Source organism: Chiloscyllium plagiosum, unplaced genomic scaffold (genome assembly GCF_037043375.1).
Source record: "Chiloscyllium plagiosum isolate Xiang-an unplaced genomic scaffold, Cpla_swu_hap1 HiC_scaffold_1, whole genome shotgun sequence".
Classification (NCBI taxonomy): Eukaryota; Metazoa; Chordata; class Chondrichthyes; order Orectolobiformes; family Hemiscylliidae; genus Chiloscyllium; species Chiloscyllium plagiosum.
In genome coordinates, this window is record NW_028270139.1 from 21,859,663 (window position 1) to 21,883,967 (window position 24,305).

The 24,305-nt window shown below is 42.5% G+C and overlaps 1 protein-coding gene across 8 annotated transcripts in view; it reads right to left on the reverse strand.

Annotated features, from left to right (window-relative positions):
• slc2a9l2 (solute carrier family 2 member 9, like 2) overlaps nt 1–24,305 on the reverse strand; it is a 388,528-nt gene that overhangs the window by 280,168 nt on the left and 84,055 nt on the right. For all 8 annotated transcript variants that reach the window (XR_006312847.2, XR_006312845.2, XM_043698097.2 and 5 more), the window contains exon 4: nt 1,666–1,826. Coding sequence is in view for 6 of the 8 variants with exons in the window: in XM_043698097.2 (XP_043554032.2) it covers nt 1,666–1,826 (161 nt within the window). In the remaining 2 variants the exon portion in view is untranslated. The remainder of the gene's footprint in view (nt 1–1,665; nt 1,827–24,305) is intronic.

Genomic DNA, 24,305 nt, shown 5'->3' on the forward strand with positions numbered 1-24,305 from the left:
TAGCATGGTCAATTCACCTGACTTGCACATCTTTGGACTGTGGGAGGAAACCGGAGCACCCAGAGGAAACCCACACAGACATGGGGAGAACGTGCAAACTCGAGACAGTTACCTGAGGCAGAAATTGAACCCGGGTCCCTGGCGCTGTGAGGCGGCAGTGCTAACCACTGAGCCACCGTGCTGCCCATTTACAGTGAGGACATAGTACCATGCCCACGTTCACCACTTCCTCTGGAAGTTCCTTTCACCTAGGAACCACACTGTATAAAAATAAAATTACCCCCATTTCTTTTGTAAATCTTTCTCCTCTCACCTTAAAAATATGCTCCACTTGTTTCTGATACAGTATAAAATGTTTCTTCTGCTTTATGTTGGTATTTATGTGAATGTTCTGATGAGTGCAAGATAAAAAGCTGTGACAGAATGTATTTTTTGTCAGCAAATCTCAAATTTTGTGCTATTAAAAGATGAAAATAATATGCCAATTGCAACATTTAAAAGGCATTTGGATGGATATATGAATAGGAATGGTTTGGAGGGATATGGGCCAGGTTCTGGCAGATGGATCTAGATTGGGTTGGGATATCTGGTCAGCACGGACAAGTTGGACTGTGCTGTACATCTCTATGACTCTAAATAGATCCGTTGGGGTCCCAGAATGAAGTGGTGGGCCGTCTGATTAGCCAACGGCTTTGGGCAACCTGGCTATCCAGAGTCGAGTTGTGTGATGGTGGTTGGGTTAGGGGAAGTGAAGGTGGGATGAGAGATACTCACCCTGTCATCTGTCAGCTCTTACTTAACTATTTTGTGGGCAATTGGGTGAGTTCTCTTGCCAATTGACGTGCAACCTAATGTATTCACTCCCTTATAATGTCATAGAGTTTTACAAAAATAAACCTTTCAGTCCAACTCATCCACATCGACCAGATATCCTACATTAATCTAGTCCCATTGCCTACATTTGGCCCATATTCCCCAAAACCCTTCCTATTCATGTACTCATGCCTTTTAAATGTTGTCATTGTACCAGCCTGCACCACCACCTCAGGCAGCTCATTCCATACACACACCATCCTCTGAATGAAAAAGTTGCCCCTTAAGTCCCTTTTATATCTTTCCCCGTCACCTTAAACCTACGTCCTCTTGTTTTGGACTCCCCTACCCTGGGAAAGAGTCCTTGGCTATTCACCCTGTTCATATCCCTCATGATATTTAAAAAAAGAATAATTATGACCTTGATCTTTACATCTGTTTTACATCAGCTTGTTCAGTAGCAATTACGACTTAATTCAACATTAAGCACTTAGTCCCCTTTATTCCACATGGCTAAATGGTTTCATTGTTATTTACAGTGAGGACACAGTACCATTAAAGATCAGAAAACATCATTGATTTCTAATTATCCAATCTGCAAAAACTGCACACAGCCCACCCTTTGAAGGAGCATGGTCACACTGGCAGCAGGTTCGGGATTTTAGTGTCTAACTGTGCACCTGTGGATTCCCAGAGTTACCATCAGTTGTATGTCGTGATGACAGTGAATGGCGGCAATCGTTTTGTTCTCCAGCTGCAACATCCAGGCTGTTACAATAGATACCACAAACTTGTAACAAATAAACAAGCATTAAGAATCATCAGTTTTAGTTCTTCTTTGTAGGAACATACCTGCCCAAGTGTTTCACAAACGGGGTGACAATAAATGCACCAACCAGACCACCAATGGCAGAAATGGAAACAATTATTGACCAGAGAAGTGTCAGTGATTTGGTCTCAATGGGTGTTCCAAATCGCCTGGTCCATGATTCATTGCAAAAGGCTTTAACGTACTGAAAAGAAAAAATAAATTTGTGTCAGTACCAAGATAGCAAGAAACAAACCAAATCTCAAAGAACTGAAATGATGGATTGACCTAGAAAGTATAGAAAAAAAGCCATAAATATTAAATACATTGCATGAAAAGGTCTGCCTCTTAATGATAATAGATATGTAAATTAGAATTCAAGATAATGACAATATGCTTTTCTCATTTGTTCTGCCTGCATCATTCACAGCAAATTCTTCTGTCAGGATTGTCTATGGCCAGTTGCTAAAGGATGCCTTTTTCCAGCCTGAAATGATTGTCCCTTTGATGGTGCCTTTTTTTCTCATCCCGTGGAGAAAGACTTGACCTTAAATCTGACCTTCTGCACAAGAGCCACAGGAGCTGAGGCAAGTGGTGGCAAATGTTTTTCTTTGGGGTGGGGAGGAGTTGGGAGGTGGTGTGGTTTGTGACTACAAGTCCACAGATCATTGTTCTATGTTAAAAATTCTTCAAGATCCAACAGGTCTGCATAACCAATTAAGCCCACATTTAATCTTTAACATGATATTATGCCATTATAATTATTTGGAGCTTGGTTGTGACATGGAAGTAATGGATTTTTGATTTTCAGTTCGGTGAAGGTTATTGATTCTCTTTGAAGAATCAGAAACTCTTCATTTAGCAATGAGTCAGACAGTATTTCTAAGAAGTTGTGCATTAAGTTAAATCACTGGACAAGCTCCTAGTTAAATATTTGCTGTGATGCTCATTAAATTAAGTGTTTACAATCTACAGAAATAGAAACCAGATTTCAGAAATAGGTTCAGCTCAGAATGGAGCAAAACAGCAGGGAGCAGTTTCAAGATAGAAACAAGTCTTAAGCTGTTTTAGCTGCCTCAGAGTTCGAGAAAAGTAAATGTGTTAGCCTGTCTATGTATCTCAAGCAGAGATGGAGAGAATAAAATCTAGTGAATCTGCAGAAAGTTGCCTAAAGGAAACATTTGCAACATCATTAAATGAGTAAAAAATTAAAGATAAAAGGTAGGAATGTATTTCACTGGGGTTGAGTGTCTGTAAAAGATATTGCTGGGAAAAAGGATTGAATTTATCTTTTTCATGAGAAAATCTTTTCAACTTGTCTTATACAGTTATATAGTGCTTTTTCTCTTTTCTTTGAGGTGATGAACACATATTATTGTTTTTTTGTTTCAATCTACGCACTTAGAATGAGAGCCCACTGCTGAATTTGTCCTGAGGTTATTCGCAGCACAGCTTTGTCTTCTGTGTAGCTGTTGCAGAGGATTGTGGTCTGGTACTGTGTCAAATTCACATCCATAAAAAGGTATCGGTGAAACTTTCTCACACCAAAGGTAACCACCAAACATTCCAACTCTATGTGAGCCTAATTGCACTCCTCATCAGCCAAACAATCCTGATTCTTGGGATCATTGTGTGCCCACACCTTAGATGATGATAGCTGCTTCTTCACTTCCCTAAAGGCTATATCTTGGTTAGGAGACTATTTCCAAGGCTGACCCTAGTTCCACCTCGGGACCCTACAACCACATGGCATCAACATCGACTTCACCAGTTTCCAAATAGCTGCACCCCCAATCTCAATCCAGATCCAACATTCCAACTCAGCACCACCATCTCAATCTGACCAACTTGTCCATCTTCCTTCCCACCTCTCTGTTCCACCCTCTCCACCAACCTATCACAATCACCTCCTACCTACATCCACCTATCACCATCCTACCTAACTTCCCCCCACCCCACACCAATTTATCTCTCAGCGCCTTTTCCCCTCCACATTCCTGATGAAGGGCTTATGCCTGAAACATTGGCTCTCCTGATTCTCAGATGGTGCTTGACCTGTTGTGCTTTTTCCAGTGCTACAATTCTCAACTCTGACTCTCCAGCATCTGATGTCTTCATTTTCTCCTTTTACAATAGCAGATGTAAGGGTGCCAGTATGTAGGTGAGGTTACATAAGAACTTTCCATAATAATTCACCAATCCAAGGAAGGATGTAAGCTCCTCGTACAGACATGGAAGCTGGGGTACTGTTTATCACCCTCACTTGATCGTCCAACAGGTGTAATCCAGTCTAGTTGACTGCATAGCCCAAGTATGTCACTTGAACATCTGGAACAGAAATTTCTCCCTTATAAAGCATATGCCCACTTTGGAGAAACATCTAAGGATTTTGTCCAAGTCCTCCAAGTGCTCTTTGTGGTCTTCCCTGATATTAGCACATCATCCAAATAAATGGTGACCTGGGATAGTCCATGTAAAATGTTCTCCATTGTCCATTGAAAAACAGCATTCTTGTACATTGGTACCAACCCTTATCAGTATTAATTGTAGCATACTTCAGGAAATCCTCACCTAACCACAACTGCAGATATGCATGGCTCATATCCAGCTTCGTGAAGGACACCCCCTCTGCCAGTTTTGTGCATGAGTCCTCCAGTGTGTGGGATTAGGTATTTGTTCAGCTACAAAAAGCAGTTTGCCGTTTGCTTAAGATCTCCATGAAGGCAAACTGACCCATTGGGCTTCACAATCGGTACAACTGATGCTGCCCATTCCACAAACTGTCCTGGTTTGATGATTCCTTCGCTTTCTAGCCTTCTGATTTTTGCCTCTACTTTTGCACATAAGGCAAATGGCACTGGGCAGGCCTTGCAGATTCATGGAATTGTTCCCTGGTCAACAAGTGAGGTGGTCTGGATAGTCCTTCCTGACAAGCATCCGGGTATTTAATTGGGACTTCACTCAGGCAGCCATTTTCTAATCAAAAAATATAGAGCCTTTTAAGGTGAATCTTCCTCAACCAATTTCACCCCATCAGGCTTTGGCCCAAGACTTTTACCACAATCAGTGGTAACTGAGCTAGCTGCTTCTCATACAAGACAGGAATTAAGTTGTCCCTTTAATATGTAAAGGTTCCCCAGTATAGATTCTCAGTCTAGCCGAGGACTACACAAACTCAAAAGTTGGAGCCCAGCGTAAATTTTGTGAATGACTGGTTCTGCAATCACTAATACAGTTGTGCCAGTATCAACCTCCATTAGAACTGGGTGACCATTTAGCCAGACGTTTATTTTGATTGGTTTGGATTTGGATATTGCTGAGCAATTTAACTGTTCCAAGCCAGATTTGGAGTGTACAATCCCCTGGATATCAGCCTATGAGTTCTTACTTAATTTAGACCTAGTGAGATTCTTTTGCTGCCTCAAATCTGCATATCAGCAGCAACTACAATGGCTTGCCAGTCCAGATCCTGAAGAAAATGGTAACCATTTAACTGAAAGTTGGCATTGTTTAGGTGTTGTGCTGTGGGCTGACCTAGAGTCAGTCTGTTCAGGATATGTCCTGAGTGAGAATATGCAATTGCCATTACTCAAGTGGTGTTCCCCAAGCTCAGTGAGACTGACGAGAGGATCCACCTCCAATGGAACACTCTGTAACTCATATGTTCCACTTTCTGCATTTTGCATGATAAAGGCAGTTGTAGTATCTAGTTGAAGTCCAGTTGGGCTTTAGCTAGTAGGTGCTTTTGTCTGATTACCTCTAATTCCACATACCAAATTTTCAGCTTGCTCAGATTTTCATTAAGGGTTAAATCAAAGTCACATGTCTCTGCCAGTCACCTTAACTTCATCAAAATCCTAACACAGATTCCCTTGGTTCTTGAACTGCCAAGTAAAACTGATAGGGTCTCAGAATTAGAAGAGGTTTGGTATCATAATATTCCTGAACTAGTCAACTCTTGAAAAGTTTTCATATCTAGTGCTTCAGGAAACAGAAAGCTCCTAATAACTGAAAAGGCTGCGGGTCCACAAGTTGTCAGGAGAATTATTTGTTGCTTTTCATCTGCCCCAATGTCATTTGCCCAGGAAAAAGTAACGCATTCTTTTCACATACTGGGCCCAATCTTCAACAGCAGGATTGAACGACTCAAACTTCCCAAATAACAGCATTGTGCCAGCATTGCTTACCCAACTCAAGGACAACTGTTGCAAGCAAGTTTCTTTAGGAGCATTTGTTTCTCTCATTACAGTTGAAATAACTCCACAGAGGCCCGTTTTCCCATCACCAGGTCACTCTTTATTTACATGTGCATAGTACGTGATACATGACAACTAGCTCAGAACCTAGCTCCTTGAGTGAACAGAGTGTGACACTCTTGTTTATATCTGTCAGCCTAGGCTCCCTGACCGAACCAGATTAACAGCCCTAATCAGGGAACTCATACTCTATAAGGTCCATCAGGCTGACCTCATTACAATCACCACACAAAGTATTCTGAGATGTGACATTATCTAAAGAACAGATCACTTGGGATCTATGCGACAGAATCTTGTGGAGATGATGGCACAGAATCTTATGCTAGTCAGGCACTTGCCAGGCCAATAGCAAGCCTTTCCCTAGGACCCAGCACCCTGAGATAGGACATCCCACCATACAAGAGCTATCTTCCAATCAGTAGCTGGAAGCTCGTCCATACACAAGAGCATCGGTGTGGGATGGTAGCTGCTGCCAATATGATATCACCCTAGGTGTCAGGTTGTGGAGGCTTCCACGATGAGTTGTGATTAGGTAGGAGCCAAGGGGAGAAAAATCGATCGTTAGAGAGGTTGGCAACAAGTACTGAGGTTCACTCTCAACTGGTCCTGCCTTCTCAATGCCAGGTCACTTGATCAGGCACTGAGTACTTTTGAACAAGGGGCATGCCATGGCAGCCAGTGAACAATGTCTGTGTATCAAACCTGCCATCGGCTGAAAGGTTAATACAATATACAGTGAGACAAGGCCCTTGAAGTGGCACTAATTTTCCACTTAAACCCTATGTTTTGTAGCAGGAAATGAATACCATACCCAGATCTTTGCACCTATACTTAACTGGGTGAAGCAGGAAGGTAGTAGGGTCCCTATGCATCACCCTCCCATCCAATTAAATATCACCCACCAGCAAACTACCAAAGGGAATGCACAAGCATCTAGGTCTCATTCTCAAACCTATTATCCTCTAGTGGTTTCCACAAATCCTATTGTAAAGTAATTGGTAAGACATTGATTGACTATTATCATTCCAATCAGCAGAAACCTTTTTTATTTATGTTCATCGCTATATACCTGCAATCAGAATTGATTCTGTCCACATCTGATGTTTATTCACACTGATCATTGGAATGTGATCAAGAATAGATGCTAGGAGAAAGTGAGGACTGCAGATGCTGGAGATCAGAGTCGAAAAGGGTGGTGCTGGAAAAGCAAAGCAGGTCAGGCAGCATCCGAGGAGCAGGAAAATCCACATTTCGGGAATTAGCCCATCATCAGGAGTGTTGATGAAGGGCTTATGCCTGAAACGTCGATTCTCCTACTCCTCAGATGTTGCCTGACCTGCTTTGCTTTTCCAGCGCCACTCTTTTCGATGTCAAGAATAAATGCCCTGAGTAATCCTGATTGTTGATGTTGATCATTATTATAGTAGCCTAAGATAAATTTGAGTCAGGGTAACAATGATTCATGAGCATGATATGTCCTTATTTAGCTACTTACTGAATATACTCACTTAAGTACTGAAGAAGCTCTGGGCACTGGGATGACTTTCATACCCTCCTGGCTGGACCAAAACACAGCAGCCATAATGCTGTGAATGTTCCACTAAGAGTGAGGGATTTATTAACAGATGAGACAACACACATTTGTAGACAAATATCTACAAAACTATAAAACCTGAATCGAACCACAATGGTATATTCTCCAGAATAGGTGCACAGTGCCTCAGTGTGCTGCTGCCTCACAGCAGAAGGGACCCGGGTTCGATTCCAGCCTGGCGCGACTGCGTGCAGTTTGCACATTTTCCACGTGTCTCTGTGGGTTTCCTCCATATGTTCCAGTTTCCTCCAACAGTCCAAAGATGTCCAGGTTAGATAGATTGGCCATGCTAAATCGTACATAGCATCCAGGGATATGCAGGCGAGCCATGGGAAATGCAGTGTTACAGGGATAGAATGGGGCGTGGGTCTGGATGGGATGCTCTTCGGAGGGTCAGTGTAGACTCAATGGGCTGAATGCTCTGCTTCTACACTGCTGAGATCCAAGTGTCCACTACACAGACTGATTAAACTGAGATGGATGTTCCTTGACTATGTCACCACTCGAGTTGGATAACAACTAAGGCCTGACTTTACTGGGTTTTTGCTGTTAGTTCCAGTGGGAAAAATATTCCAGGGAGTGGGAAGGCAAAGCTTGGGGTGGAAAGTGATCGCATTGGGAACCTGTGACCTCGGCTATGAGAAACCCAATGGGCCAGCCTTGGGTATTCAAGTTGCAATTGTTGTCTGAACATCTAAAATTTATGATTTGGAGATACCGGTGTTGGGCTGGGGTGTACAAAGTTAAGCGAGGGTGCTTCCAATTAAACCTGTTGGACTGTAACCTGGTGTTGTGTGATTTTTAACTCTAAAATTTATGGTAATTCAACTTTACATTCACTCTAGCCATTTTGAAATGTTCTACTGCAGTATTGGAACTTTGCTTGAAGTGTGTTGGGAACACTAATTACATGTAAACGGGGTTTTCATTACACTCCTGGCAAAAGTTTTGTTATACAGTCACATAAAACCTAAGGAAATTCAGGCCTTCTGCCTTTATAGCAAAATTCTGCCACTGTTGGTGGGTGATGGATAGTGCAGCAGTTCAGGCAGCATCCAAGGAGCAGCGAAATCGACGTTTCGGGAAAAAGCCCTTCATCAGGAATAAAGGCAGTGAGCCTGCAGCGTGGAGAGATAAGCTAGAGGAGGGTGGGGGTGGGGAGAACGTAGCATAGAGTACAATGGGTGAGTGGGGGAGGGGATGAAGGTGATAGGTCAGGGAGGAGAGGGTGGAGTGGATAAGTGGAAAAGGAGATAGGCAGGTAGGACAAGTCCGGACAAGTCATGGGGACAGTGCTGAGCTGCAAGTTTAGAATTGGGTTAAGTTGGGGAAGGGGAAATGAGGAAACTGTTGAAGTCCACATTGATGCCCTGGGGTTGAAGTGTTCCGAGGCGGAAGATGAGGCGTTCTTCCTCCAGGCGTCTGGTGGTGAGGGAGCGACGGTGAAGGAGGCCCAGGACCTCCATGTCCTCGGCAGAGTGGGAGGGGGGGTTGAAATGTTGGGCCACGGGGCGGTGTGGTTGATTGGTGCGAGTGTCTTGGAGATGTTCCCTAAAGCCCCCGGCTTGGAGGCACCCAGTCTCCCCAATGTAGAGGAGACCGCATCGGGAGCAACGGATACAATAAATGATATTAGTGGATGTGCAAGTAAAACTTTGATGGATGTGGAAGGCACCTTTAGGGCCTTGGATAGAGGTGAGGGAGGAGGTGTGGGCGCAGGTTTTACAGTTCCTGCGGTGGCAGGGGAAAGTGCCAGGATGGGAGGGTGTGTTGTAGGGGGACGTGGACTTGACCAGGTCGTCACGGAGGGAACGGTCTTTGCGGAAGGCGGAAAGGGGTGGGGAGGGAAATATATCCCTGGTGGTGGGGTCTGTTTGGAGGTGGCAGAAATGTCGGCGGATGATTTGGTTTATGCAAAGGTTGGTAGGGTGGAAGGTGAGCACCAGGGGCGTTCTGTCCTTGTTACGGTTGGAGGGGTGGGGTCTGAGGGCGGAGGTGCAGGATGTAGACGAGATGCGTTGGAGGGCATCTTTAACCACATGGGAAGGGAAATTGCGGTCTCTAAAGAAAGAGGCCATCTGGTGTGTTCTGTGGTGGAACTGGTCCTCCTGGGAGCAGACCGGCGGAGGCGGAGGAATTGGGAATACGGGATGGCATTTTTGCAAAAGGTAGGGTGGGAAGAGATGTAATCCAGGTAGCTGTGGGAGTCGGTGGGTTTGTAAAAAATGTCAGTGTCAAGTCGGTCGTCATTAATGGAGATGGAGAGGTCCAGGAAGGGGAGGGAGGTGTCAGAGATGGTCCAGGTAAATTTAAGGTCAGGGTGGAATGTGTTGGTGAAGTTGATGAATTGCTCAACCTCCTCGCGGGAGCACGAGGTGGCGCCAATGCAGTCATCAATGTAGCGGAGGAAGAGGTGGGGAGTGGTGCCGGTGTAATTACGGAAGATCAACTGCTCTACGTAGCCAACAAAGAGACAGGCATAGCTGGGGCCCATACGTGTGCCCATGGCCTGGAGGAAGTGGGAGGATTCAAAGGAGAAATTCTTAAGTGTGAGGACCAGTTCGGCCAAACGAATGAGAGTGTCGGTGGAAGGGTACTGTTGGGGACGTCTGGAGAGGAAAAAACGGAGGGCTTGGAGGCCCTGGTCATGGCGGATGGAGGTGTAGAGGGATTGGATATCCTTGGATGCTGCCTGAAGTACTGTGCTCTTCCAGCACCACTAATCCAGAATCTGGTTTCCAGCATCTGCAGTCATTGTTTTTACCACCCTTTTGGATAGTGCAAGTCTATCACAGAAAGGCTTAAATTACCCTCGATTTTTCCACTGTTAGTTCTATTGGTCTAAATCTTAAATTTATCAGGAATTGTAATGCCTTACAGACAATTCTTTGATTTTAGGTGAACCTAGTCAAATTAGCTGGTAAATATCTGCCTGGCTTGATAGTTTAAGATACTCAAAAAGTAAATTCAAAGAATTTTTACTCAAAAGTGCCATTTACTGTGCCAAACAGCAGGATAAATCCTGATGCATTTTAATAACACAGTTAAACAATTGTATAGCAATGGGAAAAAGGGCAGCTCTGCAAAGCTCCCTCATGTGCTGCTTGAAAAGTCACTATTTGGATTACCAAAAGTATTCGTAAAAACAGGATGTGAAGAAAGGAATGAATTTGCCCACTTTTTGCATAATGCCTGTGTTTGCAGAAGCCATTAAAATAGATAATTAAATCAAAGGTGAATATAATCAGTGAAACCAGACAGAGGGAAGAACAATTAAGTAGTTCTTTCTGAATTCTATATTTAGCATTTTGAACAAAACATTGTCATGTAAACTTTATTTTTACCATACTGGGTGTCATGATTGTAATGAGGACATTGGAGAATAAGAGTTCCCTGACTGGGGCTGTTAATCTGGACCAATCAGGGAGTCTTGGCAGACAGAGAAGAACAGGACTGTCAGACTTACTGTTTAATCTGACAGCTGGCTCTGAGGGAGCTGGGTCATTGTCAAGGACTCTCCAATGTGTAAATAAAGGGTGACTTGATAACAAGATACCATCCCCTGTGGAGTTCTCACTAGTTAATTATCATCAAATTATTAACCGAACTGCAATACTGCATGTCATAATATTGTACACTGATTACAATAAATTATAAGATTGAATATGGAGAAATATAGAGCAATTAACACATTATAAAACCTGTCAAACGTTAGTATTTGAAAATTGAGATCATTTTGATCAAATTTCACATTTCTTCAAGCATTTAAAAAGTGTCTCACTACTAAATTAAAACCTAAGTGGTTGTTATCTGTTTGATAACAAATAATATCAAAGGAATATCACATATATGGTGATAAACAAGTGGTAAATGCATCACTCATATCACTGACAACAAAATATAAAATTTAAAATAAAATTTATTTTTGGAATAATCAATAATCAATTTTAAGAATTGAAGTGGAAAACTGAAAATGCGAAGAAAATAAATTCCAGTCTGGATGCAGACAAAGTGAAGGAAGATGGGCAAATCAGACTAACCACCCCAAAGGGTCAAACCAATCTTGGCTCTCAAGTAGATGTAGAAATTAGAGCAACATTTTAATTGTTGCAGAGCTGGAAAAGAAGTAAAAAGAAAAAAAAAGAGGAATGGAGGGTGGAAGAGGAGGGGAACAGATGTTAAGAGGAAGGGAGAGCATTGTGGGAATGGAAAGAAAAGGAAATGAGGATGAATGGAGTGAGAGAAGAAGAGGAAAAAAGAATTGGAACAAAGAAGAGGGAAGAAGAGAGACAAAAAGGAAATATAAATGGAGAGCTCGGTCAGAGAAGTAGGGATAAAGAAGGAAGAAAATGTAAAAGGAGGAGAAGAGGAATAAATTCATAAGAGGTAGGAGCACAAGTAGGCCAGTCGGCCCCTCGATCCAACCCCACCATGCAACAATATCACGGCTGATCTGTTTGTGGTCTCAACTCTACTTTCCTGCCTGGTCTCCCCACACATCCAACCCTTGACTCTTTTGCTGATCAGAATTCCACCTTGAATGACCCAATCTCCACTACTCACTGAGGAACAGAATCCCAAAAATCTTGTTCTTAATGTAGTTTCGCTCACTGAGCTGGAAGGTTCGTTTTCAGACGTTTCGTCACCATACAGGTAACACCTTCAATGAGCCTCGGCTGAAGCACTGCTAATGATTCCTGCTTTATATTTATATGTTTGGATTTCTTTGGATTGGTGACGTCATTTCCTGTGGTGATGTTATTTTCTGTTCTTTTTCTTAGATGGTGGTAAATCGGGTCCAAGTCAACCGGAACTCTATTGACAAAACGCATTGACTTGGACCTGATTTACGACCCCCTGAGAAAAACAACAGGAAATGACATCACATGGGAAATGACATCACCACAGGAAATGACATCACCAATCCAAAGAAACCCAAACATATAAATAGAAAGCAGGAATCAACAGCAATGCTTCAGCCAGAGGCTCACTGAAGATGTTACTTAGTATGGTGACAAAACATCTAAAAATGAACCTTCTAGCTCAGCAAGCAAACCTACATCCAGAAACTCAACCTGAGCTACAAATCTTCTCAAAGCTCGCTATCTTGTTCTTAAATATGAAGTACCATTTTTTAATCTCTACCCCTTAGCTCTCGAATCTATCACTAGAGGAAATATTATCTACAGCAGCTACCCTGACACAGTCCTTCAGAATCTTATGTTTTTGAATAAGATCATCTCTCATTATTCTTAACTACAACTGAAAAAGTGCCGCCATGTTCAACCTTTCCTCGTAAGATAACCCCTTCAATTCAGGAATCAGCCTCAGGAAGCTTATTTGAATAGCTTCCAATACACGTACAGGTAGTTCTCCAATAATGCCACAGTTACATTCCAGTAAAGCCTCCAGTAAAGTAACAGAAAATCGCATAATACAAGTAATGGGGCCTATGGGAAAAATGGGGCTGAGGCAGATCACTCAAAAATCATCTAAACGTCTAACACAAAGTATAGCACAGCCTGAATGAAGGTTGAAATCATATTTATTACCAAAAGTAAATTTAACACAATTCATTTTAAAAATGTGAGACAGCTGCTCTCTGTACAGTACTTCTCACAGAAAACTGCTCTGTTGGCAGCTGACATTGTACATGCTCAGAACGGTGCAGAGACTTCGGTGTGGACACTGGCACATGTGCAGAATGAAGCACGTGAATTGATGCCGCTGGAATTGCCAACGGAGGTAAGCGTTCTCCAAAACACCATTCCCGAGTTCTTCAGCGACATTAACTCTTACTTTCTCTCCACAGATGTTGCCAGACCAGCTGAGATGTTCCAATAATTTCTGTTTTTGTTACTGATTTCCAGCATCCGCAGTTCTTTTGGTTTTCATTAGCATAAGTTGTTAACAGTTGCGGGCCCCAGCACTGAGTCTTATGGCACTCCAAAAGTTTCAGTTTGTCAACCTAAAAAATGATCCATTTATCTTGACTCTATGTCCCATCAGATAGCCATTCCTTTTATTCACAGTATACATTTTGCAGGGGGCTTATTCCCCACCAGCATCCTCCCTCACAAAATTGGTGAAGTCAATCAGAAGCACAATCTCTTAAAATCTGGCTACCCTGCAATGATAATACACCAAGTACATTCTTAATTACATAGACTTGGACATCTGTCCTTCAAGTACAGGAGCTCTCAGCAGAAGCCATTTGGCTTCAGATCTCAGCCAACTCCATGCCAAAGCAACTTACTCAAGTGAAATTTCTTTTCTATGTACTTTAGTGATTTTCCTCCTCAAGTATTAACCAAATTCTCTTTAAAGTGCTGTTATTGATTTAGCTTCGACAGCCACTAGCCACAATAGGAAGATAATGAAGTTTTCCAGGCTTCATCAGCACAGACAAGCTAAAGACTTTTCTTTCACAAACTTTCTACAGATCATTCGGATGACATCAATATTTCTTTTTCATTCATTTTCTTTTATTTGAGGGACAATAGCTGAAGGGAGTGTCAGGAGAACCAGAAGGATCTTGTTACACAGTATGAAAAAGCTGAATCAATAAACTTCACAATAATTATTGAGTCAGTTATGTTACATCAGCTCTAAGTGTTCATTTATCTCCCGAAGGTTGAGGAATTTGAGAAATCAATGGAAGGCAGCAAAAATGCATGCGACTGTTTGATATTTAAAGAGTGCTGGAAGTAAAAGCTTTATGAGATAATTACAGATTTACAGGAATGTTTGATTGCTGTGAATTAGCGTTGTGCTGAGCAGTATTAAAATTACACTTTTACATAAACAACTTCTCCTCAATTGAAATTTGATACCATAGAAATTAGGGAAAAACCATCAGTATACCAAACACACTTGCAATTGAAGTGATCTTTTCATGATCAAATCTGTCATTGCAAGACAGACTTATAACTCATTAGTTGTTGTGGGACTTCTTCCTTTCTACAGAGAACATGAAAAACAGAGTCAGTGGCTCACAGGTTCATAATTGATAAATGGAACTATAATGGAGCTCCATGTCTTTCCCTTGGCAACAGTGCATATTAACTAGCCTCATATTTCAGTCATGCCAAAATGAACACATTGGGGAAGAGGCAAATGCTGTTATGCTCATATGGTCCCAAGCTACACGCCAAATTTTAATTTGGACTTTATTTGGACTGAGTTCAGGCATGGATTCACTGTTAGTTGGATATTTATGGGCTGCATTCTTATTTGGGGATGTGACAACAATAAATCAAATCAAATCACCTGTGATCCATTACCTCTAATTCCATCTCTTTTAGAGCCCGATAATATAATATGTGTTTCAAAGGATTTATCATTTTTAATCACATTAATTTCTTTAGTTACTTTACTTCATCAGTATTATTTACTTGTTCTCATAAAACACTTATACCTTGTTATTTTGATAGATTCTATGGTTCCCAGTGTTAAGATAGAAAATATTTATATAACGTCTGTGACATTTCTTTGTTCCCCATGGAAGTAATAGACTGTATTTGGGGAAGTTTCCTTCGAACAATATGTTCCTAACCAGAGAACAGAATACTTTGGGTTTGCTAATGTGTATTGAGGCAGGTTTAATAAATAATCTCAGAGTACACAATATCCTGGGAAACAGTAATCATTACATAGTATAATTTATCATTATTTTGAGTGTGAGAAACTTGGGTTAGAAACATGTTCAGACTACACAAAGCTACAACACAGTGGGATTTGGGGGTTCTTATGCATGAATCCAAAACGCTAGCATCCAAGTTTATCTGGTAATAGGGAAGGCAAATGGACTGTTAGCCTTTATTTCAAAGGAAATGATGTATAAAAGTAGGGAGGTTTGCTAAAACTGTAAATGGCTCCAGCCAGATTACAGCTAGAATACTGTGAATATATTGATACCCTTATGTAAGGAAAGAGATACACTTTATTGGCATTACAAGCAATTCAGAGATGTTTGAGTAGGTTGATTCAGGCATGGGGAGATTTTCTTATGAGAGGTTGAGTAGGTTGGGCTTGCACTTACTGGACTTTAGAAGAATGAGTAACGACTTTATTGAGTTAAAAATCACACAACACCAGGTTATAGTCCAACAGGTTTAATTGGAAGCACACTAGATTTCGGAGCGACGCTCCTTCATCAGGTGATTGTGGAGGGCTCGATCGTAACACAGAATTTATAGCAAAAATTTACAGTGGGATGTAACTGAAGTTATACATTGAAAAATTAATTGTCTGTTAAGCCTTTCATCTGTTAAAATACAGTGATAGTTTCACTTCTTTCATGTGTAAATTACAAAACCCTTTTTTTTAAAGTTGCATTCTCGGGTTAGCTGTTAACAGTGGCATCTCCAAATCAAGACTTTATTGAAACATTCAAGATTCTTAGGGGGCCTGACAGGATAGATGCAGAAAGGTTGTTTCCCCTTCCAAGAGAGTCTAGGATCACAAAGGGAAATCTCAGAGTTAGGAGCTATTCATTTAAGGCACAAATGAGAGGGAATTCCTTCTGTTGGAAGGTAAACATTTGTGGAATTCAAGTCCAACTATCAAGACTGGGTCATTAAGTATACTCAAGGCTGACATAGACAGATTTTAAATGAGTAAGAGAATCAAGGATTATGGGGTAAAGCCAGGAAAGTGAAAATGAGGATTATTAGATCAGATGTGATCTCACTGAATCGCAGAACAGACTCGATGGGCCAAATGGTCTACTTCTACTTTGTCTTCTGGTCTAATGGTCTTATTATGTATTCTCCCATTCAATTAATTTTTGTTCATTGATCACTGTTAGCAAATGTACTCCCAATACTCAGGCTTCCTACTGTTCTTGACAATAACAGAAGCGTCTACTTATAAATTAATGTATCGCTTAACACTTTAACTAACTATAGACATATCTATTTTCCCATATAGTGTTTACTTCTCAGCAGAATATAGATTCATTAAAATTATGAGTTAATTATTTAAATGTTAATTTTTGCTAATCTTCAATCATACCTTTCAATGCCTTAACTAGGTTTTAATTTTATTTCCCAGTTTGTCTTAGCCAAGTTGATCTGAACATCTACGTTATTGGTTTCAATATTAAGGTTTTAGCCTTACGTCGATCATTTTACAGCTCAACTTAAAATTCTAGAATGTTCTCCTAATTTTTCCCAGAGGATTCCTTACTGTGAGATTACCAGTCATCTCTGTCCTTTATTCAAAACAAGATCAAGAAGAGCCTCTGCACAGTTTGTTCCATAGCATTTTATTCCAGAGAATTGCCCCAGCTATACTCTGTTATCTCAGCTCCTAAACTAATTTTGATGATTTGATTTGTACAAACTTTAGGAAAATTAAAGCCTCTGCAATAATCACCTTGCCTTTATTTACTAGCTCTTTTTATTTCTTGATGAATACTCTTCCCAACAGCACTGTTACTGTTAGGAGGGATAAGGATTACTTCCACCAGCATTTTCCGACACTTTTTAATTATTATCTCCGCCCATTTGGATTCTACGTCCTGCTTTTTTGAGTCAAGATTATTCCTCATTGTTGTCCAATGCTTTCCACATCCTGGAGTAACAGCGCACGACTTGCCCTGCTGTCCTTATGTAGTCCTGTTTTATTTATTTTAAGGGATCGATCTGTATATTTACTTGACTTGGCTTGTAGTTTTTAAACTTTTAACTAATGAGCTGATCTAATTAAAAATCTAATTATATTTAACTTACACCTTTACCAGGAGAAGGTCTTGTTGCTGTGCTACAGGACATTGGTTTGGCCACGTTTGGAATACTGCACTAAATTCTGGTCTCCCTGCTATACGGAAGATATTATTAAACTTGAAAGGCTTCAGAAAAATTTGACAAGGGTGTTGTCAGGGTTGGAGGGTTTGAGCTACAGGGACAGGCTGAGTAGACTGGGGATATTTTCCCTGGAGCATTGGAGGCTGAGGGGTGAGCTTATAGAAGTTCTTAAAATCATGAGAGGCATGGATAGGGCAAATAGTCAAGGTCTTTTCCCCAGGTTATGGAAGTCCAAAACTAGAGGGCATAAATTTAAGGTGAGAGGGGAAAGATTTAGAAGGGACCTAAGGGCAACATTTTCATACAGAGAGTAGTGCAAGTATGGAATGAGCTGCCAGAGGAAGTGGTGAAGGCTGGTACAATTACAATATCTGGATGAATATATGAATAGGAAGGGTTTAGAGGGATATGGGCCAAGTGCTGGCAAATGGGACTATGTTATCTATTTGGCATGGACAAGTTGGACCAAAGGATCTATTTCCATGCTGTAGATCTTTATGACTCTATGACTCAGTAATACAAAGCACCATGGATATCATGGGAAAAAGCAGCATCCCCTTCACACTCTATATACAATTCCCACCAAATTCCTAACTGTTGAATTCTGTCTGTGATGCATTCTGTTCTGTGATTGTTCTATGAATCAGCAGATACTGTTTACTTATATATATACCTTCTGGACCTAGATTACATAGTTGACTCAGCCTCTTACTCTAGAAATTAATTTCTATGCATTCAGTCACACATAGATGATTTAATTAACTGTCACTGGTAGATATAATAAATTAACTTATAATTTATTTGATCATTTACAAAATTAAGTTCAATAAGTTAAATTAATTTCCCATTAAACGCAATTACGCACCATTTACTGGGTTTTTCTCTTGAGCTAAATTCTAAGTTTTTGAATAAAGACAGAAAGTGACGAAGAAATGCAGACATGCCTACAAATATCTATTGAGTTAAAAATTTCAAACCCAGTGTAACTATTTCTTCCAGACTATTACCTTGTTTACAATGCACTCTGTTTACAATCAATCTCTGCTGACCACTTATAATAGTTTTGAACTGAAATCATCTTGACTATTAATGGCAGAGAAATCTGGCTGTTGCAGGTAGATCATAAGCAGGTGACCGAGCTCTATAACAATCAGTGTTGATCGAGAACTTGCAGGGAAAGTTGCCCTCAGACACTACCAACTAGACATTCCAAAACCTGCAGGGGGATGATTAGATTCCCTATAGTGTGGGGACAGGCCCTTTGGCCCAACAAGTCTACACCGACCCTCCGAAGAGTAATCCACCCAGACCAGTTTCCCTTTGATGAATGCACCTGACACTATGGCCAATTCACCTGACCTGCACATCTTTGGACTGTGGGAGGAAACCAGAGCACCCGGAGGAAATCCACATAGACACAGGGAAAATGTGTAAACTCCACACAAACAGTTGCCCAAGGTTGGGATTGAATCTGGGTCCCTGGTGCTGTGAGGCAGCAGTGCTAACCACTGAGCCAATGTCACTGAAGTAGCAATCCAGAGACCAAGGTGTGGTTTTACACAGAAGCTCAAGACAAGGTTGCAAAACATCTCATTTTCTCACTGAGTTCTTCACAGAACGCAATGCAGTGTTCAACAACTTCAGGCCATGAACTTTGTTCTCCAGTTGGATAATTTTTCATCCAGTGTCTGTATTTTGTTTTCATGCTTTTTGTTTCAGCCAAAGCTGACCTTTATTCTGCTATTAGCACCTTCTCTGGACCAACACTTCATTTCTTCATTACCTCTTCTTTTGTTCTATGGCATTTTCATCTCTAATCTTCTTCGCCCTCTAACCTTCTTCACCTCCTCCACCCCCACACCTGGAACTTCACATTTCCCATGGCTAACCCACCCAGCCTGCACATTTTTGGACTGTGGGAGGAAACTGAAGCACCCAGAGGAAACTCATGCAAACACAGAACATGTAAATTCCACACAGACAGTTGCCCAGGATGGAAACAAATCTGGGTCCCTGGCGCTGTGAGGCAGCAATGCTAACCACTGAGCCACCGTGCTGCCCATGGTCCTGTAAAGCTTCTGCTCAATGCTAACACCAAGAATATTAATAGTGGGGGATTTAGCGATGGCAATGGCATTGAGTGTCGATGAGCAATTGTTCAATTCTCTCTTACCATAAGCCTCTCAAGCCTGCTCAGCCATTCAATAGGATCATGGTTGATCTGACACTCCTCACATCCCCTTTCCTACCCTTTCACCATAACCTTCGTTTCCCCTACTATCAAGAATCTATCCATCTCAACTTTAAGTATACACAATGACACGGTCTTTCTGCAGCAAGGAGTTCCAAAGTCTCTTAACCCTCAGGGAAGAAATTCCTCCACATCTCAGTCATAGAGATGTACAGCGTGGAAACAGACCCTTCGGTCCATGCCAACCAGATATCCCAACCCAATCTCGTCCCACCTAGCAGCACCCGACCCATAAGCCTCCAAACCCTTCCTATTCATACACCCATCCAAATGCCTTTTAAATGTTGCATTCCACCACTTCCTCATTCCATACACGTACCACCCCCTGTGTGAAAAAGTTGCCCCCAAGGTCTTTTTTACATCTTTCCCCTCTCATCCTAAACCTATGCCCTCTAGTTCGGGACTCCCCGACCCCAGGGAAAAGACTTTGCCTATTTATTTTATCCATGTCCCTCATTACTTTGTAAACCTCTATAAGGTCACCCCTCAGCCCCCGATGCTCCAGGGAAAACATCCCCAGCCTGTTCAGCCTCTCCCTAGAGCTCAAATCCTGCAACCCTGGCAACATCCTTGTAAATCTTTTCTGATACCTTTAAAATTTCACAACATCTTTCCGATAGGAAGGAGACCAGAATTGCACGCAATATTCCAACAGTGGCCTAACCAATGTCCTGTACAGCCGCAACATGACCTCCCAACTCCTGTACTCAATACTCTGACCAATAAAAGAAAGCATACCAAATGTCTTCTTCACTATCCTATCTATCTGCGACTTCACTTTCAAGGAGCTATGAACCTGCAACCCTCCCTAGGACCTGACCATTAAGTGTATAAGTCCTGCTAAGATTTGCTTTCCCAAAATGCAGCACCTCACATTTATCTGAATTAAACTCCATCTGCCACTTCTCAGCCCATTGGCCCATCTGGTCCAGATCCTGTTTTAATCTGAGGTAACCCTCTTCACTGTTCACTACACCTCCAATTTTGGTGCCATCTGCAAGCTTACTAACTGTACCTCTTATGCTCGCATCCAAATCATTTATGTAAATGACAAAAAGTAGAGGACCCAGCACCAATCCTTGTGGCAATCCACTGATCACAGGCCTCCAGTCTGAAAAACAACCCTCCACCACCACCCTCTGTCTTCTACCTTGGAGCCAGTTCTGTATCCAAATGGCTAGTTCCCCCTGTATTCCATGAGATCTAACCTTGCTAATCAGTCTCCCATGAGGAACCTTGTCGAATGCCTTACTGAAGTCCATATAGATCACATCTACCACTCTGCCCTCATCAATCCTCTTTGTTACTTCAAAAAATTCAATCAAGTTTGTGAGATATGATTTCCCATGCACAAAGCCATGTTGACTAACCCTAATCAGTCCTTGCCTTTCCAAATGCATGGACATCCTGTCCCTCAGGATTCCCTCCAACAACTTGCCCACCACCGAGGTCAGGCTCACTGGTCTATAGTTCCCTGGCTTGTCCTTACCACCCTTCTTAAACAGCAGCATCACGTTTGCCAACCTCCAGTCTTCCGGCACCTTACCTGTGACTATTGATGATACAAATATCTCAGCAAGAGGCCCAGCAATCACTTCTCTAGCTTCCCACAGAGTTCTAGCATCCACCTGATCAGGTCCTGGGGATTTATCCACCTTTACCCATTTCAAGACATCCAGTACTTCCTCCTCTTTAATATGAACAGTTTGCAAGGTGTCACCATCTATTTCCCTCCAGTCTATATTTTCCATATCCTTTTCCACAGTAAATACTGATGCAAAATAATCATTCAGTATCTCCCCCATTTTCTGCAGCTCCACACAAAGGCTGCCTTGCTGATCTTTGAGGGGCCATATTCTCTCCCTGGTTATCCTTTTGTCCTTTATGTATTTGTAAAATCTCTTTGGATTCTCCTTAATTCTATTTTCCAAAGCTATCTCATGTCCCCTTTTTGCCCTCCTGATTTCCCTCTTAAGTATACTCCTACTTTCTTTATACTCTAAGGATTCACTCGATCTATCCTGCCTATACCTTACATATGCTTCCTTCTTTTTCTTAACCAAGCCTGCAATTTCTTTAGTCATCCAGCGTTCCCTATACCTACCAGCCTTTCCTTTCACCCTAACAGGAATATATTTTCTCTGAATTCTCGTTAACTCATTTCTGAAGGCTTCCGATTTTCCAACCGTCCCTTTACCTGCGAACATCTGCCTCCAATCAACTTTTGAAAGTTCTTGCCTAATACCGTCAAAATTGGCCTTTCTCCAATTTAGAACTTCAACTTTCAGATCTGGTCTATCCTTTTCCATCATTATTTTAAATCTAATAGAATTATGGTCGCTGGCCCCAAAGTGCTCCCCCACTGACGCCTCAGTCACCTGCCCTGCCTTATTTCCCAAGAGTACGCCAAGTTTTGCACCTTCTCTAGTAGGTATATACACTTACTGAATCAGAAAATTGTTTGTACACACTTAACAAACCCCTCTCCATCTAAACCCTTAACACTGTGGCAGTCCCAGTCTTTGTTTGGAATGTTAAAATCCCCTACCATAACCACCCTATTATTCTTACAGATAGCTGAGATCACCTTACAAGTTTGTTTTTCAATTTCCCTCTGACTATTAGGGGATCTATAATACAATCCCAATAAGGTGATCATCCCTTTCTTATTTCTCAGTTCCACCCAAATAACTTCCCTGGATGTGTTCCCAGGAATATCCTCCCTCAGCACAGCTATAATGCTATTCCTTATCAAAAATGCTATTCCCTCTCCTCTCTTGCCTCCCTTTCTATCCTTCCTGTAGCATTTGTATCCTGGAAGATTAAGCTGCCAGTCCTGCCCATCCCTGAGCTGTAATTGCTATGATATCCCAGTCGCATGTTTCTAACCATGCCCTGAGTTCATCTGCCTTCCCTCTAAGGCCCCTGGCATTGAAATAAATGCAGTTTAATTTATTAGTCCTACCTTGTCCCTGCCAGCCCTGAGTGTTTGACTCGCTTCTGTTCTCAACTGTACTTTTTTCTGAGACTGCCCTCTTGCACTCTGCCTTTCCACCTATTTTTGTGTCATGTGCAAATTTAGCCATAGTACATTCATTTTCTTCCACCAAATTATTAATATATAACAGTTGTGCTACCAAAACTGATCCCTGTGACAGACAGCGGCTGCCTCCGGTCTATCACTGGACAATATGGAGCACAGCAGCAATGTGGACTGGAACGTATATACTCATTGCTCCATCTATCAATGGTGCTAACAAAAAATATAGCCAAGAATTAAGGGCACTATTCATGTCAACAAATTGCTCATGCATTCCAAGCAAAAAATTGAGTGTAAACCAAAGAAATCCTAAATGAGCACTAATTTGACAGACATGCTTATCTCCTGCCTCAGCTGAGGGCCACACTCTCTCAGAATTGCAAAGGACCCACTCTGTACTACATCCTCAGGAGAATTCATACTCTCAACAAACAGTATTTCAATTCCATCTCAAACATCAAAAACTGTAAGTACAACAAACTTTTATCTACACACCTCCATAACCAGCGCTCCTCAAACATTCCAGAAGATTCCCCTGGCCTCGGAAACTACTCAAACGCCATTAGCCATGCAGCTAGTGCAGCTGCCACCCCCACGCTGATTGATGATGTCACTGCCTCCCCCATCATGGCCACTCCCACAACCACTTCCAACCCTCACAATTCCTCATGCATCACACGTGACATCACATCCGCCCCTCACATCATCGCTGATGCCACATGCTCAGTGACTTCAGCCACCCCTACTGCCGTGGTCACCACCATTTCCGCTCCCACCAGCGCCACTCACCTGCATTCTGCTGACATGCCCCCCATAGACCCCACTGTCACTATCCCCACCCCCCAGAACCCCGAGGGGAACAGTACCCCTGCTCATGACTCCACCCCATTCCCCCCACCATCACACCCACTCCAGTTACAGGTTCCGCCCCCACTCCCAGCTCTACACCCACACCAGATTCCAGCTCCCAGCCCTGCCAAGTTTTCACCATCCCTCCAGACCACCCCCTCACTGAGGACGAACGATCAGTCCTCAGCAAAGGAGTCACCTTCATCCCCCTCCATCCACGCATCAATTAATTTAATACACGCCGTGATGTCGAACAATTCTTCCGTCGCCTCCACCTCTGAGCTTACTTTCACAATCAGGACTCCTGCCCACTTTCCGAGGACCCCTTCGCCCACCTCCAACACACTGCATCCACCTGGACACCCCGCGCTGGCCTATTACCTGCCCTCGACCTCTTCATTTCCAACTGCTGCCGGGACATTTACTGCCTCAATCTGTCTACCCCCCCTCCCCCACTCCAACCTCTTACCCTCACAATGCGCAGCCCTCCAATCCCTCTGCTCCAATCCCAACCTCACCATCAGGCCAACGGATAAAGGGGGCGCAGTGGTAGTCTGGCGCACTGACCTCTACACCGCTGAAGCCAAACGCCAACTTGAGGACACCTCTTCCTACTGCCCCCTCGACCATGACCCCATCACCCCATCACCAAACCATCATCTCCCAGACCATACAGAACCTCATCACCTCAGGAGATCTCCCACCCACAGCTTCCAACCTCAGTCTGGGAACCCCGCACAGCCCGGTCCTACCTCCTTCCCAAGATCCACAAGCCTGACCACCCTGGCCGACCCATTGTCTCAGCATGCTCCTGCCCCACTGAACTCATCTCTACCTACCTCCACACTGTCCTATCCCCCCTAGTCCAGGAACTCCCCACATACG